Below are 13598 nucleotides of genomic sequence, written 5' to 3' on the forward strand. Positions count from 1 at the left end.
GTGAGATTGATGTGATCAAAGTACAAAGTTTTGGTATACGGATTAGCAAACTTCAAGCCATCTTGACCATGGATATGCCATGAGCCACCTACAGTATGGAATCGTTTCAAATATGATAGGATATCATAACAATGTTAATCATAAAGCACGAGCATTTGTCATTCACAAAATGTAGGGAAGGCAAAGATAAATCCACTAATTGATGAAAAGCACCTTGTTGTTCAACTTAAGCTTAGGCTCGCAGCTAGTATTTAGGATGTAAGCAACTATAACATGTAAACCAAGAGACAGCCTCTACTTTACTTAGAAACAAATAATTAAATGGGGTCATCTCTTTTGAAAAAATGCATAGAAAATGAATAATCAGCCAGAGGAACAGATGACAAAAGTTTCTTGTGAATTCCCTGAACCACAAAGGAGAATAAAGCAGTTGCAGATGATGCTCATGCTACCAAAAACATGACTATTAAAAACCTTCAAATAAACATTGCATACATGGATCATGAACAAAATCTTCGAGAAACTTAAAGAGTTGATCGTTTAGAACCAAGGTTTGTTCGATTAAGCACTTCAGGTATGCAAACTAATTACGAGAATTCGTAAACCGACATTGGGGTTGTCAAAAGCATCTCCAATATACATGCTCTGGCCAGGTATGTGAAGATAAAGAAAATCAAAAGACAAACTGACCATAAGAACTTAACACAAAATAATACAAGACCATTAACATACACGCCAGCAAATATGCTCCAAGAGCACACACATACTAAAAGCTAAAAAGCAAGGAGTTGTTTAAAATTGTATGAAATAAAAGAAATTTAATTCAGCCTTCTTCTCTTACGCGCATGAAGTGCTCCTCCATCTACATCCAAAGAACTGGAGGTACTGCTTCTTCCTCTCCTCCTATGAGACCTAGAAGATCCTGCACTATTTGGTTCTGCTGGGGCATCAGAAGTAGCAACATCTCCCTGTATCACAGCCATGGTACTTGAAGCAGAGACCTGGTCTGTAGCCAATGCTGCTCCAACATGGGGCCCACTAACTGGCGGCTCAGGATTTGGAGGGTTAATAGAGGAAGAGGATGCTCCATATCTATTATTACTACTAGTAAACCGCCCAACTACCCTACCAACATCGGCAGTTATAGCAGCTAATCTCTCTGTACTAGTAAGACCATATAGAGAAAACCGGCGCCAAAGATCAATACCATCTTGAAAAATTGAGCTTGTATTGCTACTAAATGGATTTGCTGTACTGTTTCTAGGCAATCCAATCTCCTCAGAAGCAATAGACCTGCTTTCAGGATTTCCCTCCTCTCTCTGCAATCTCCGTGCCCGCAGCCTAGCTAGAGCCCTACGATGAGCACCATTGAAAATTTCCTGCAGATCTGGGTCTGCATTCCCTTCAAATCTATTTCCACCATGCATCTGGTGATCTAGGAGCCGTCTCCATGATGAGGCAATTCCCTCCCCCAGTCTTCTTGAAATAGGCCGAAACTGCTGCCTCAAGCTCTCTAACCTATTTCCACGCGGTCTTGGTGGTATTTTCATACCCGATTCCCCATATTCTCCAAGTTTCTTCTCAGCACTGGTTTCTGAGCTCCCTCTCCCATAAATAGGCGTGATGTTAGATTCAATTACTTCTCCTTTGCAAACAGGGCATTCCTTATGATCAGAATGAACATGTAGCCACTGATACAGACACGGCCAGCAGAATAAATGACCGCATGAGGTAACAACAGGTTCGGTGGCCACATCCAAGCAGATGTTGCACTCAAAATTAGCAGCATTTCTGCTCTTCTCTTCTGTTTCCTCCTCTGAAGCCTCTGCCACAATGCCTTCAGCAGAAACCTTAAGCTTCCCACTAGATTCTGAGGATCTTTGGGAATTCACTGTGTCATGTATCAACTGCTCGGGACTAGGTGAGGACGGTGAACCAAAATTAGACCTTTCGCCAGCATATGGCAGTGATGACCTAAATCGCCTGGTTGGCCAACGATGGCTTGATTCAATCAACCTTCTGAAACGGAATTCAGGGGACCGTAGGAAATCTTGCTGCGAAGAGGACCCATCTCCCCGTCCCAACAATTCACCAGTCTGCACAGGAATTGGCGGTAAGAAGCCAAAGGTTCCCTCATCATGGCCCTGAGGGACTGCCAATTCGGGAATATAAGGTGGTGAGTAAGGTGCATGGGATTCACCGCCCAGGGGAATAGGTTCATCAGCAAGTCCAGGTGGAAAAGGAGGATCATATGGCACATGGGAGTCCACATCTTGAACAGCAGGTTCGTCAGTCTCCTGCACGGTATGCAGCAGTTGGAGGCGTGATGGAGAATAAGGGGCATCGGTACCTTCGGACTCCGGCATCATCCGTGGGATGGGAGGGTAGGGTGAGCCAAAAGTTTCGTAGGATGGATAGTATGGGGCATACTCCGGAATGGCATTACTATCCGCTGGATTTAGGGGATGGACAAAGGGGTGATCAGGGGTGTAAGCGGCATGGGACGGGGAGTATGGAGGATGAGAATCCAGCTGCTGCTCCACAGAACCAGACATGTCAGCAGGAGCGCCGCTGTCTTCAGCAGTGGATGACGACGACAAGGGAAGCGAGCTGAGAGCAAGATCAGAACCAAGATCAAGACCGCGAGGCCGAGGGGAACGAGGCAGACCCAAATAGAGGTTCAGATCCATCCTCCTGCTCCTGCTCTCATTTCCCTCATCGGCCATTCCCGGTCAAGAAAAAAAAAAATCCCCCTTTTTCGCAAGAAAACCTCAAACCCTAGCAAAAAAAATCCTCATTTTTCCACTTCACCATCAGAAACCCCTCCAAGAAAATCTCACCCTCCCTATTAGCGCCGAGCAGCCTTTTAACTACGTAATCCTCTTCCAGAGGGGCGAATCTAGGGTTACGTTTTCTTGTTTTGGAATCCAAAAAAGATTGACGACAATACAAAACCCTAGAAACTGGAATTTGTTGGAATCTAGCCCAAATCTGTAAGGAATCTCGGCAACAAGAGACGAAAGGAAAGAGGAAAGCACGAGGAGAGGGCTAAAGAGAGGATCTGAGCGATTTTTACCAGGGTTTAGGGCGGCGGCGAGCTCCTGGGGTGTGTGGATTGGATCTCACCCAGCTCCCCCCCGCGGTAGAGAGAGAAAGGGGGTGTTGAGTTAGGAACAGCGGACCGCGGTATCCCACCGCGATAGAGGGAGAGGTGGGTGGGGTAGGGTTGCAGGGGCGCGGGGTGGCGGGGGGCGCTGCGCGTCAGGAATGGCGGACTGCGGTACGTGCGTCTGGTATATACCGGAGGAAACGTGTGGAGTCTCCTTAGGGGTCGAATGGATGTGATCGAACGGCTGAGACGGGTTGACTGTTGAGGTCGCAAGGCGGAATAGATATTGGGACCGGAGAAATTTTCGCAGGATATCAGCATAGGTTATTACTCTTGATGGTGCCAGATTCGTGATCAGGAATCACGACTGACTCACGTATGATTGTCGCACGGGGCCGCAGCATTGCCAATTTGACGGTGATAAAGGTTGAGCTAGAAGGATAACACTTATGCGAAACGGATGATGAGCGCAGAGCAGATCCTTCTTAGAAGGGATACAGCCACAATGGTTAACTTTATGGGCACGTTTGGTTCGCGGGAAAAGAAGGGGGAAAAGTGTGGTCAACGGGAAAGTAATGAGATGCCTTTTGTTTGGTTGGAGTTTTCAAAGGAGAGAGAAGGGAAAGTAGTATTCCCATGGGAATGTGATTCCCACATTTCGGGCTCGTTTGGTTCGCGGGAAGCATTTTCCTTCCTAGGAATATGATTCCTGGGAAACAAATTCCTAGGAAGAGGATGCCTAGGAAAGTATTTTTGGCATGTTTGGTTGACCATGGAAAAGTGACAAATTTCCAAGGTGCTTATGTTTGGTTGGCCATCCACTTTCCTAGGAAAGTTATATATAATTCCTATTATGCCCTTAATAATAATTAGGTTTTTAATGCCTCTTTAATGCTTCTTTAATGCTGAAGGGACTTTTTGGGAAAAAGTAAAAATGGAGTGATTCCCGCCTCATGGGAAAGTAACTTTCCCATGTTTCTCATGGGAAAGACTTTCCCATGAAATGTGGGAATCACATTCCCATGGGAATACAACTTTCCCTTCTCTCTCCTTTGAAAACTCCAACCAAACAAGAGGCATCTTATTACTTTCCCGTTGACCATACTTTCCCCCCTTCTTTTCCTGCGAACCAAACGAGCCCTTCATGGGTTCTCATGGGAAAGACTTTCCCATGAGGCGGGAATCACTCCATTTTTACTTTTTCCCAAAAAGTCCCTTCAGCATTAAAGAAGCATTAAAGAGGCATTAAAAACTTAATTTTTATTAAGGGCATAATAGGAATTATATATAACTTTCCTAGGAAAGTAGATGGCCAACCAAACATAAGCACCTTGGAAATTTGTCACTTTTCCATGGTCAACCAAACATGCCAAAAGTACTTTCCTAGGCATCCTCTTCCTAGGAATTTATTTCCCAGGAATCATATTCCTAGGAAGAAAAATGCTTCCCGCGAACCAAACGAGCCCTATATGGAGGAAGACGCGGATGGGAGAGGAGTCTCCTCTTCTTTGTGACATCCATCAGTTGATGGAAGAGTGTAGTACCTTCCAAATTGTACATATGTACCAAGAGACCAATAGAACGGTAGACAGGTTGCCACCTATGCGGCCTATCATTCTGAAGAAATTTTTTAGACATAGCAGAAGGCTCCTCCTCTATTTTTAGGCTATTTTCTCACTTATGATTCTATTGGCCGCGCCTACTCTAAAGCTGGGTGATCAGCAAATCTATAACGTTTTTTTGTTTCATGCTTGGCCCATGAAAGGATTGGGTCTGGCCTTGGCTCAAAATAAAAGTATCATAAAACCCATTTCACTAGTTTTCATTGAGAATTAAATTATATATGTAAAACACTTAATTAGGTCAAAAATATCCTGCTTTAAAAGAATTATCTATAAAATACTCAGCTATGTATTACGAAAATAAATCATGAGAAATAAATATTTGATAATTAATGATAGAATAATAATTGATAAAAATTGAAACAAACATTCAAACGTGTTCTAATATATAATTAATTATATAGAATAAAATTTTATATATAAAAATATAACAATTGAAAGATATATATAGATAAACTGATTACATATACATATAAATACAAATATATAATTTCAAATAATTATATATATATATTGGTCCACCGGACTTGAATGCCCTGTCCTGACTGTGCATTGTCGTGTACTAATGCTAGAGACTGCAGTTAATTTGCCGTATTCAGGTAAAAATGGGAAGGAAAAAGTAGCAGTAGGTCCTTTGCCTACAACCCAGGGGATCTCGTCTCGACCGTACAGTTGATCACCTTTAAACCCCAAACCCCTCCTAGCCCAAAAAAGGGGAAACCCAAAACCCTCGGCAACCTTCTTCACCCTCGGCGAACATGGGCCAGCGACGGCCGCCGGCGAACCGGCGCCGCCTCCCGAGGGCCCCTCCCATCCTCCTCGCCTTCTCCTCCTTCGCCCGCTTCCTCCTCTTCTCCCGCTCCTCCTCCGTCCCCAATGCCATGTTTCCCGATCCCTCGCGTGCCTCCAAATCCCCAGGTACGCCACTTCCTCCTATGTGATCCTAGCATTTCGATCTCCCAATCCTCACCTGTTGCACTTCTTTCCTCAAATCAGTGGATGTAATCGTCGATCCTAAGGCACCAAAAGCAATCGAACGAATCGAATCCTCCGAAGATGAAGAGGAGGAACAAGAAGTAAAAAATCTTGGATTTATTTCTTGACAATGCGATCCCACAGCTTGTTCTACACCTTATGATTCGTTTTTCTTCTTGGTTTGGATTCGGAGAAGGTCGAGATGGTGCAAGCTGATTTCGAGTTCTTCGATCCCAAGCCCAGGGATTTCAACGGGGTGAAGCTTCTTCTCCAGAACTACCTGGATAACAAGCCGTGGGATCTCAGCGGCTTCGTGGACCTGATCCTGGAGCAGACCACTGTTGGGACCATCGTGAAAGCGGCCGGCCAGGATGAAGAGGAGGAAAGAGCCGATGATGGAGGGGATGATGACGAGGGTCTGTTTGCCATCATCAGCGCCCTTAATCTGGGGAGATATGCTGTAAGAATTAAAAATATTGTGTCTCAATTTGGTTTGTTTACTTTTTCTGATCAAAATTTTACCTTTTGATCTCTTACAGGGCCATAGATGCATCAAGGAGCTCAAGCAGTTCCTTCTTGAAGTTTGTAGTGATGAGAGTACAAAGACAAAGATGAAATTGCTGTTGGAACAGCAAGCAAGTGATGTTGGTCTGTTGGTTTCGCAGCGGTTTGTTAACTGCCCCTACCAGCTGGTGCCTCCACTCTATGACGCGCTCTTTGATGAGGTTTCATGGGCAACAGAGGATGAGGTTTGAGGCAATTTACTTGTTTCCTGTATCAGTTTACTGAGTTCACTTGAATTGTTATTTTCATTCCTTTACTTGTTTTGCTTCTTAAAGCCCACACAGGAGCTTCGAGATTCCTTCCGCCTCAAATACTATATATCGCTTACCAGAATCTTGGAGGTATATTGTTTTCCTATCCAAATTTACTTCTTTATTGGCATTTGAATCTTGGTGATCGAACATCAGCTTATAGTGTCTCGTGACTTAGCTGGCTGGTAATAGCCCAAAGAAACATGTTGTCTCTTGTAAGTGGAGATCAGGAGCTTTTTTTATTATTTTTTTATTTTTAAAGAATATTGGTAAGGATCAAGATCCAGGGAATTTCATCTATATTTAATAGTCCAAAGTTATCTTTCTGCTTCTCTTGATCTTTCTATGGTGCTAATCTCCTTTCTTATTGTTTCTTACTGTAGAACAAAAATGTCAACCAACGCAAGGCAAAACAAAGCCAGGATTGCGAGGAACCTGTCATTTATATAAAGGAAGAAGATGAGATTTTTCGTGAGGTATTTTATTGTCGGTACATAGGATATCCATTCTGTTTTAATACTGAAGTTATTTATATGGTCTTTGTTCTCATTTCAGCTCAGCTTGTTATCTTTTACTTTTCATCTGCATGCGGAGCAGTTGATTTCACATGAGGTATGCTGGATATAGCTGTCCATGATTATGCTTTACATTGCTGTTCTTCTCCCATTTTGCAATTTTTTCAAAGATTATTATCCTTTTAGAAAGGGAAAATGTAAGTCTTTTCACAGTGGCAGAACGTGCATTTGACTATGTCTAGCAACATGCTTTTGTGACCAATTATAATTTAATAATTAAAGCTTTTACCTGTTAATTTTACTTAAACCCAAATGCACGTGGCTGCTAGAGATTTTAGATATAGGATATTTTTAGAAAGATATTGACATAAATTAGGATCTAATATACCTTATGAGATTGCTTAAATTTTACTTGTATGCTGTTCTTAATCTAGATAAGCTTAACTTTTGCTGGCTATGAAATTGGACTTTGGAGGACATGGGGCTCTTATTATGCATAGAATTATGGAAATCCCAATTTTAGGATAGCTTCCTCTTAGACTCCTCAGAGTCCAGCAATCTTCAAACCTCAACCCTTTTCTATAAAAATTTGTGATGGTTTTAACCTTTCAAGATAGAAATTTAATTAGGATTATTACAGAAATTTAGAAGCTGGAAAATGTAGCTGCTTTTATATCATGTTTGGATTTAAAATATAAGACTGTCAAGAAGGGGAGTTACTACCTTATTATGGTTATTTGTCATGAGAAGAGGCTATTAGATATTATCACTGCTTGTATGTAAATAGAGTGCAAATTATGCACGAAAGTAGGTCTCTTTAATGGATCTTTTTTTTAAAAAAAAGTTTGAACAAGTTAGTTTTGGGGGTTATCATGCAATGGTTATTGTTATAGTGAATTATCACGATCTACCTTTTTTGATTTTTTTATTCCATGTAGCTGTTCCAATAGATCTCCATTTAATTGCCCCTTTATTTGCTAATTTTTTAATTTTCTCTCACGTATGCCAAAGTATTTGTGTCTGTAAAATTCTAGATCAAACTTTTGGTCTTGGAGCAATTGTTAACCTATTTAGGCCCTGTTTGGGGGAGCTTTTGGAGGGCGAAAAAGCACTTTCTAGCCCTCCAAAAATACTTTTCGATAAAAAATGGTGTTTGGTAAAATTTTTGGAAAGTTGTTTCAGCTTTTGCGGGAAGCTGAAAACAGCTTTTGGGGAGAAGTTCAAATTTGGAGCTTTACGAAAACGCTGTTTTCAGCTTTGTCGGAAAGCTATTTTTTGGACCAAAATATCCCCATTTAAATCTCACTTTTCCCCCCAAAATCCTCATCCCGCCTCTTCCTTTCTCACCCATCCCCTCCCTCTCCCTCTCTATCTTCTTCTTCCTCTCAACGCCGTCGCCTCTGTTCCTTCTTCCTCTTCTTTTTTTTTCTTTTTTTTTTTTGTTTTGGGAGCTCATGGTTGCCCACGGTGGCAGCCACCATGCCGGCCACCACCCATGGTCGGCGACCTCTCTATATTTCAATGAAATAAAATAATAAATAAATAAATAACCAAAATAAATAAATAAATAAATAAATAAATAAATAAAAATATTAGTAATTATTTAATCAATTTTATCACCTAGCTAGAAAATTTGTTAGAGAGATAAATGGTCATTAGAAGAATGAAAAATTAATTTACACTAATAATTATAATATTTATATATTTATTATTGTATTATACTATAAATATAATATTATATTACATTATATCATAATGCATTGATATGTTATGTTAAATAATTTAATATTATATTAAATTATTATTCTATAATACATAATATTGTAGTACTATATTATAATAATATTATATTACATTACATTAATATTATACTATATCATATATTTATGTATTAATACATATTATATTTTATTATGCTCTGTTGTATAATACTAGTAATGTCCTTTATGGACATTTTGTCATACAAAAGTACTTTCTCAGTTTGTTTACCAAATACATGTTAAAGTGCCACAGTACTTTAGAAATGTATTTACCAAACAGTAAACAACTTTTTATAAATGCTCTGCTTCAGACAGTTCTACTTCCAATAGCTCTACTTCCAAAAGCTCTACTACTAACAGCTCCCCCAAACAGGGCCTTAACCATTACGTATTCACCTAAATCAATTAAGAGAAAGGATCTATTTTATCATGCATTTTCCTAATGTGGCTGTTCTGCCACAGATGTAAACCTTATGCTTAAGCAATCTGACAGTAGTGGTCTGCAAGGTAACAATATCTCGATTTGTGTAAACAATTCGCTGGAAGGCATATATGGTGGCAGATTTCTCCAGATCAGCAATTATCAACAAGATACACTATTAAAGTTGGAAGAAGAATTTACTCATCCATTTTGACCGGTGTAAAAAAAAAAACCCTTTTACCCATATAATTGAGGTAAGATGCAATAGGGTCAAGATAGCAGAGTTGGCTGTTGATGATATTAGAGAGATGTCTAACAATGAGAAGGGCATCAAGATAGAAGTGGTAGAGTGCTGCGGTAAATGACCTCGTTGAATCTGATTGATCTAGATATTGATCATCTCCATTTGAACAAGTCTGTTTAGTTTTGGACTAGATCTTAGTTTTAACCCTTAATATCTTATTTACTATGGAAGCATGGAGCCCATGGTGCAAAACAGGATGATACAACTGAAATTATAATTCCTCGCTGTAACTTTGATATAAAATAAAATTGTAATAAGCCATTTTGACTTATGGTCAGCCAACCTATTTGATCCTTTTCTAAACTGGAAAAATGATTTTATAATGGAGATAAATTTGTAAAAGAAGTTATTTGAAGAGTTCAGGGCCCACCACTCATGGACCAAACATATTAACTAATATACAATTTTTATGGTAGCCATTCACTTTAGTGGTCTCATCATGCGATTGGTCACCGAAACAGCATTTTAAATTTTCTCTTAATTTCCTCCTTTATCTTTTCTTTTTCTTAACTTTCTTCTTCATCATTTTTACTTCTCCCTTTTCTCATTTCGTTTGTCTTATTTGACCTTAATTCTTTGTCAACTTTAATTCGATTGAAAGAAAATGCTGGAACACTTCTTTTCTCACCTGAAATTTTATCACGAGTACTTCTTTGATCGTAAGTGAGGTTTCCATCTATCAGCCAAAACCCTCAGGAATTCCCTTTAGCAGTCAATATTTCTGCAGGAACTTAAACATAAAATACAGTCTAAATAATCCTTTTGTTAAAATATACCCAGGAAATGCTACACCAACGCCAATCCTCACAAACAACCCTGAAAATCAGGGTTAGTGCCTCATTATTTGCCTATCGGTTGCATGGGTGGCAGCCCTCCTACAGTTAGCAGTTTTGGGGTTACTAACCATGGTACACTTAGTTCTGCACTTCACAGCAACCATATTAACCTAAATTAGATGCAGGTAATCATAAAGTTAATAGAACATCGATTCTAGAGCTCTCGTCATGGCATGGGGCGATTCTGTGCTGCCACCTATCCCATCATAATTTGTTGAGAGAGCAGAAGTTCATTCTAATTGAAGACGTTGACATTGTGTATATGTGATGCGGAGGCAAATTATGCGCAACATATGAGGCTGAACAAGGATGCAGATAGTCATAGTCTTTAGAGAACTACCACAAAAGTTTTAGGCTCTACAGGCTTGATGGCCCTGACTCGCTGATATCTGAGCCAATAAGTTGGGGTGGACTGCTCAGTCATTTAAATGTTTCGGTCCCATAACTTGTTTTAGTGGTTATGCACCTAAGACACATAAGAAGTATTTGGAAAGTTCAAGTATTAGGAGAAGCTAAAGAATTGGAAGAGATGTTTTTATTGTGTTTATCCTAGGTTGTGGTTTAAATGGATCTTGTTAAACTAACTGTTTATATTTATCTGAGTATGAGCATGAGCAGGAGAATCATAATTTAAGAAAAATTCTTGTTTAATGCTGTATCTGAGTCATTGCACTGGAAAAGCGGATGATTTAGGAGAGAGGGAAGGTAAAGATCAACTATCTTTCCACACTTCTCTGTTGAAACTTTTTAGTGATAAAGAGTATTTGGTTTCTGGGAAGGCAGAGAGAATGGAGATTTTAAGTGCCCAGCCACTTCTTTTTTTTTTATCAGGACATTCGTTGTAACAGAGAAAAAGAAATTGGATGCAGATTTGAGCCCATTATCCCTTCCAAGCAGCAAACGAGATCCCCTGTTTTTTGCCATCTCTGGATTTTTTTTCCATTTTCTTATCCCAGGAACCCTATATTGTGAGCCGGTTCTCAGCACATTGCAAATATTTTGTCAAATCAACTGGGAACAACATTTACAAATTACTATCATTCATTCTCCCTGCTCAAAGCTGGATAGGCATTGTATTTAATTGGGAATCATTAATATTTAGACATCAAATTCTTTGTAGTGCTACTTAGAACTCCCTAAACAAATGGAAACTCTCATGGGAACTTCACATACCCCAATTGGAAGGAACTTTCAGAAAAAGTTCTGACAGCCAAATTATTAAAGGGCTGATGTGATGAAGTATGCAGAAAACATATGATTTATTTTTTTCTTGTTTATATTGTTATTGAGAAATTTAAATGATGTCTATTTTGCCTTATGGGTGGAAACTGAATGAAATGGCTTGGTCTTGTTCATTGACGGAAAAGTTTTGCTCACTGGAGAAGGAAAATTATTTAACTGCAAGGGAATAAGCCCAGAATTTTCTCTCGTAGTGGTCATGAAAACAGTTTAGTCATGGCTCAGCAGAAAATTGAAGAAGTTTATTAACAAAAGATAGAACCCATTGATTTTATTTTCATTACTGGTTCATGAATAGATAGGATACATGGTGCAATATTTGCTTCTTTTCCTTTGTAAGCTTGCATACATTTTCCTACCTTCCGTATGGTTAATTTAACCTTCTCAATGCAATTTTATTTTGTGTTCCTGTTGAATGTGATGCTAAATAAAAGGGGATTACCAATGACGACTTGACCATCATCAGGAACAAATCTGTTTCTGTTTTTATGAAGCCACCCTGTCTTCAAATAATGAAATTCATGCATGCTTGAGTCACCTTTATTCCATTGTAGTCCAGATGAAATGGAGAATTACATTTATCTACTCTGTAAAAGTTTATGATGTCCTGAAGAAAATGAGCTTTAAGTTATAAGAATCAACAGCAATTGTTGAAGGAAGTATAGCTTTCAGGAAACATGCATGCCAGGTTATGTTTCCAGTGCAAATTGTCAATTTTTCCGATTTGTAAGGTAGGTTAACCATGGAACTTGTGTTCTACTGCAGTTAAAGAACTACAGGGAGATGGGACTGCTCATGGTCGTAAAAGCTGATGACATTTCCAGGTTCCGCGAGAAGTTAGAATCATTACCAGCCGAATCATAATTCTAAAGGTGGTTTGGTATATTGACTGCAATTGTGACCCCACAATTATCACATCCTCCAATTGCTGCTATTTTCCTTGTAGATGGGCAAACCCACGGCCTCGCACAACTACTGTTCCATATGGTGCAAAAATGTGAATCTCCTGCTTGTCTGGCAGGTGAGATAGTAGCTGGTCCAATATAATTGGAAGCGATGAGATTGTACCATGGATCTAAAATGCATCGATGCAGAGGCTCTTCTTTTGTAGTTTATTTTTATTTATTTTTCCTGTTCCCTCCTGATATCAGGGGTTGCAGGGATGTGTATTACGTTGTTTGGTGAGTTGAGAAGGACTTGATGGATTCATTTCTGCTCTCATCTGAGCATTATACAGATGTGAACCATCATTTTGAGTTTGAGTCGAGACTTTGCAGGAAAATGTCAAAGTTTTGCAAATGTTGAGTAGAGAGAATTAATAAGGTCACTAAACTTGTCTGTTCTGGTGCTCATCTCCTTTAATGAGTTATACCTGAGGAATCTTTCATAATTTTGTATCTAAGTTATGTCGTGGAACAAATTTAGGCAACAATTTAAGTTGTTGCTGGATGAGCCAGGACTTGTTTCTACAAATTGTCTTCATCATCAGTCATCATTGGACCTTGCATAAGAAAATTAAAAATTTGCCACCAGAAACATCTGATGCTATCATGTGATTTACCAGCTAAGTGATTGTATTCACTTAGGGCTAGCAATTAGCGGGCGTCTGATCCGGTACTTAATTGCTAGGCTCGCTGCCTTCTTATCCTATGGTCAAGATGGTTTATGCATAATTTTACAAGCAATAAATTAATTTGGGATCATCTGGACTTGAGACACCTCTCATCTGGCCTTTACCAACTGATAAATGCCTTTTATGCATGAGTCTTTCCTTTTGCTCTGCCTGTTAACTTTTTAATGTTTAAGTAGGTCTCAAACTTAAGTATTACCTTCCGTTTGGTTGTTTATTAGCTGAAAATAGATTGGAGCAGATAGAACCAATTGTGGTTTCGTGCAAGATCTCAAACTTGCTGGTCCTTCACTGTTGAAACAGTTATTAACATTCATGTCTACTGGTTTTAGATCACTGTAATCCACAACCAAATTTTATTGCTTTAGGACA

At 39.5% G+C, this 13598-nt stretch overlaps 2 protein-coding genes across 3 annotated transcripts; one reads left to right on the forward strand and one right to left on the reverse strand.

The window, feature by feature from the left end:
- Nucleotides 1-539: 539 nt before the first annotated feature.
- On the reverse strand, nt 540-3523 carry LOC103713033 (uncharacterized). Its single transcript, XM_008799793.6, has one exon. The coding sequence runs from the start codon at nt 2724-2726 to the stop codon at nt 819-821; it is 1908 nt and encodes a 635-aa protein (XP_008798015.4). The 5' UTR covers nt 2727-3523; the 3' UTR covers nt 540-818.
- Nucleotides 3524-5404: 1881 nt separating this feature from the next.
- LOC103713034 (protein BCCIP homolog) lies at nt 5405-13069 on the forward strand. 2 transcript variants are annotated; one of them, XM_008799795.6, is made up of 9 exons: nt 5405-5649; nt 5728-5807; nt 5903-6166; nt 6246-6455; nt 6546-6611; nt 6905-6997; nt 7077-7133; nt 12362-12468; nt 12543-13069. In XM_008799795.6, the coding sequence occupies exons 1-8, from the start codon at nt 5490-5492 to the stop codon at nt 12458-12460; spliced, it is 1029 nt and encodes a 342-aa protein (XP_008798017.4). In that variant the 5' UTR covers nt 5405-5489; the 3' UTR covers nt 12461-12468; nt 12543-13069. The 2 variants fall into 2 exon arrangements, with proteins under 2 accessions (XP_008798017.4, XP_008798016.4); XM_008799794.6 differs by having other exon boundaries at nt 12362-13069.
- Nucleotides 13070-13598: the final 529 nt, after the last annotated feature.

Source organism: Phoenix dactylifera, chromosome 6, assembly GCF_051530095.1.
Source record: "Phoenix dactylifera cultivar Ajwa chromosome 6, Ajwa_hap1_PhDact_Kaust_v1.1, whole genome shotgun sequence".
Taxonomy (NCBI): Eukaryota; Viridiplantae; Streptophyta; class Magnoliopsida; order Arecales; family Arecaceae; genus Phoenix; species Phoenix dactylifera.

What these genes read in the sequence shown, in the direction of transcription:
- LOC103713033 (XM_008799793.6), bottom strand. Translation starts at nt 2,726, where the DNA reads ATGGCCGATGAGGGAAATGAGAGCAGGAGCAGGAGGATGGATCTGAAC.
- LOC103713034 (XM_008799794.6), top strand. Translation starts at nt 5,490, where the DNA reads ATGGGCCAGCGACGGCCGCCGGCGAACCGGCGCCGCCTCCCGAGGGCC. An exon ending in GCGTGCCTCCAAATCCCCAG is followed by an intron (nt 5,650 to 5,727) that starts GTACGCCACTTC and finishes TCCTCAAATCAG; the next exon opens with TGGATGTAATCGTCGATCCT. An exon ending in CGCTTACCAGAATCTTGGAG is followed by an intron (nt 6,612 to 6,904) that starts GTATATTGTTTT and finishes TTCTTACTGTAG; the next exon opens with AACAAAAATGTCAACCAACG.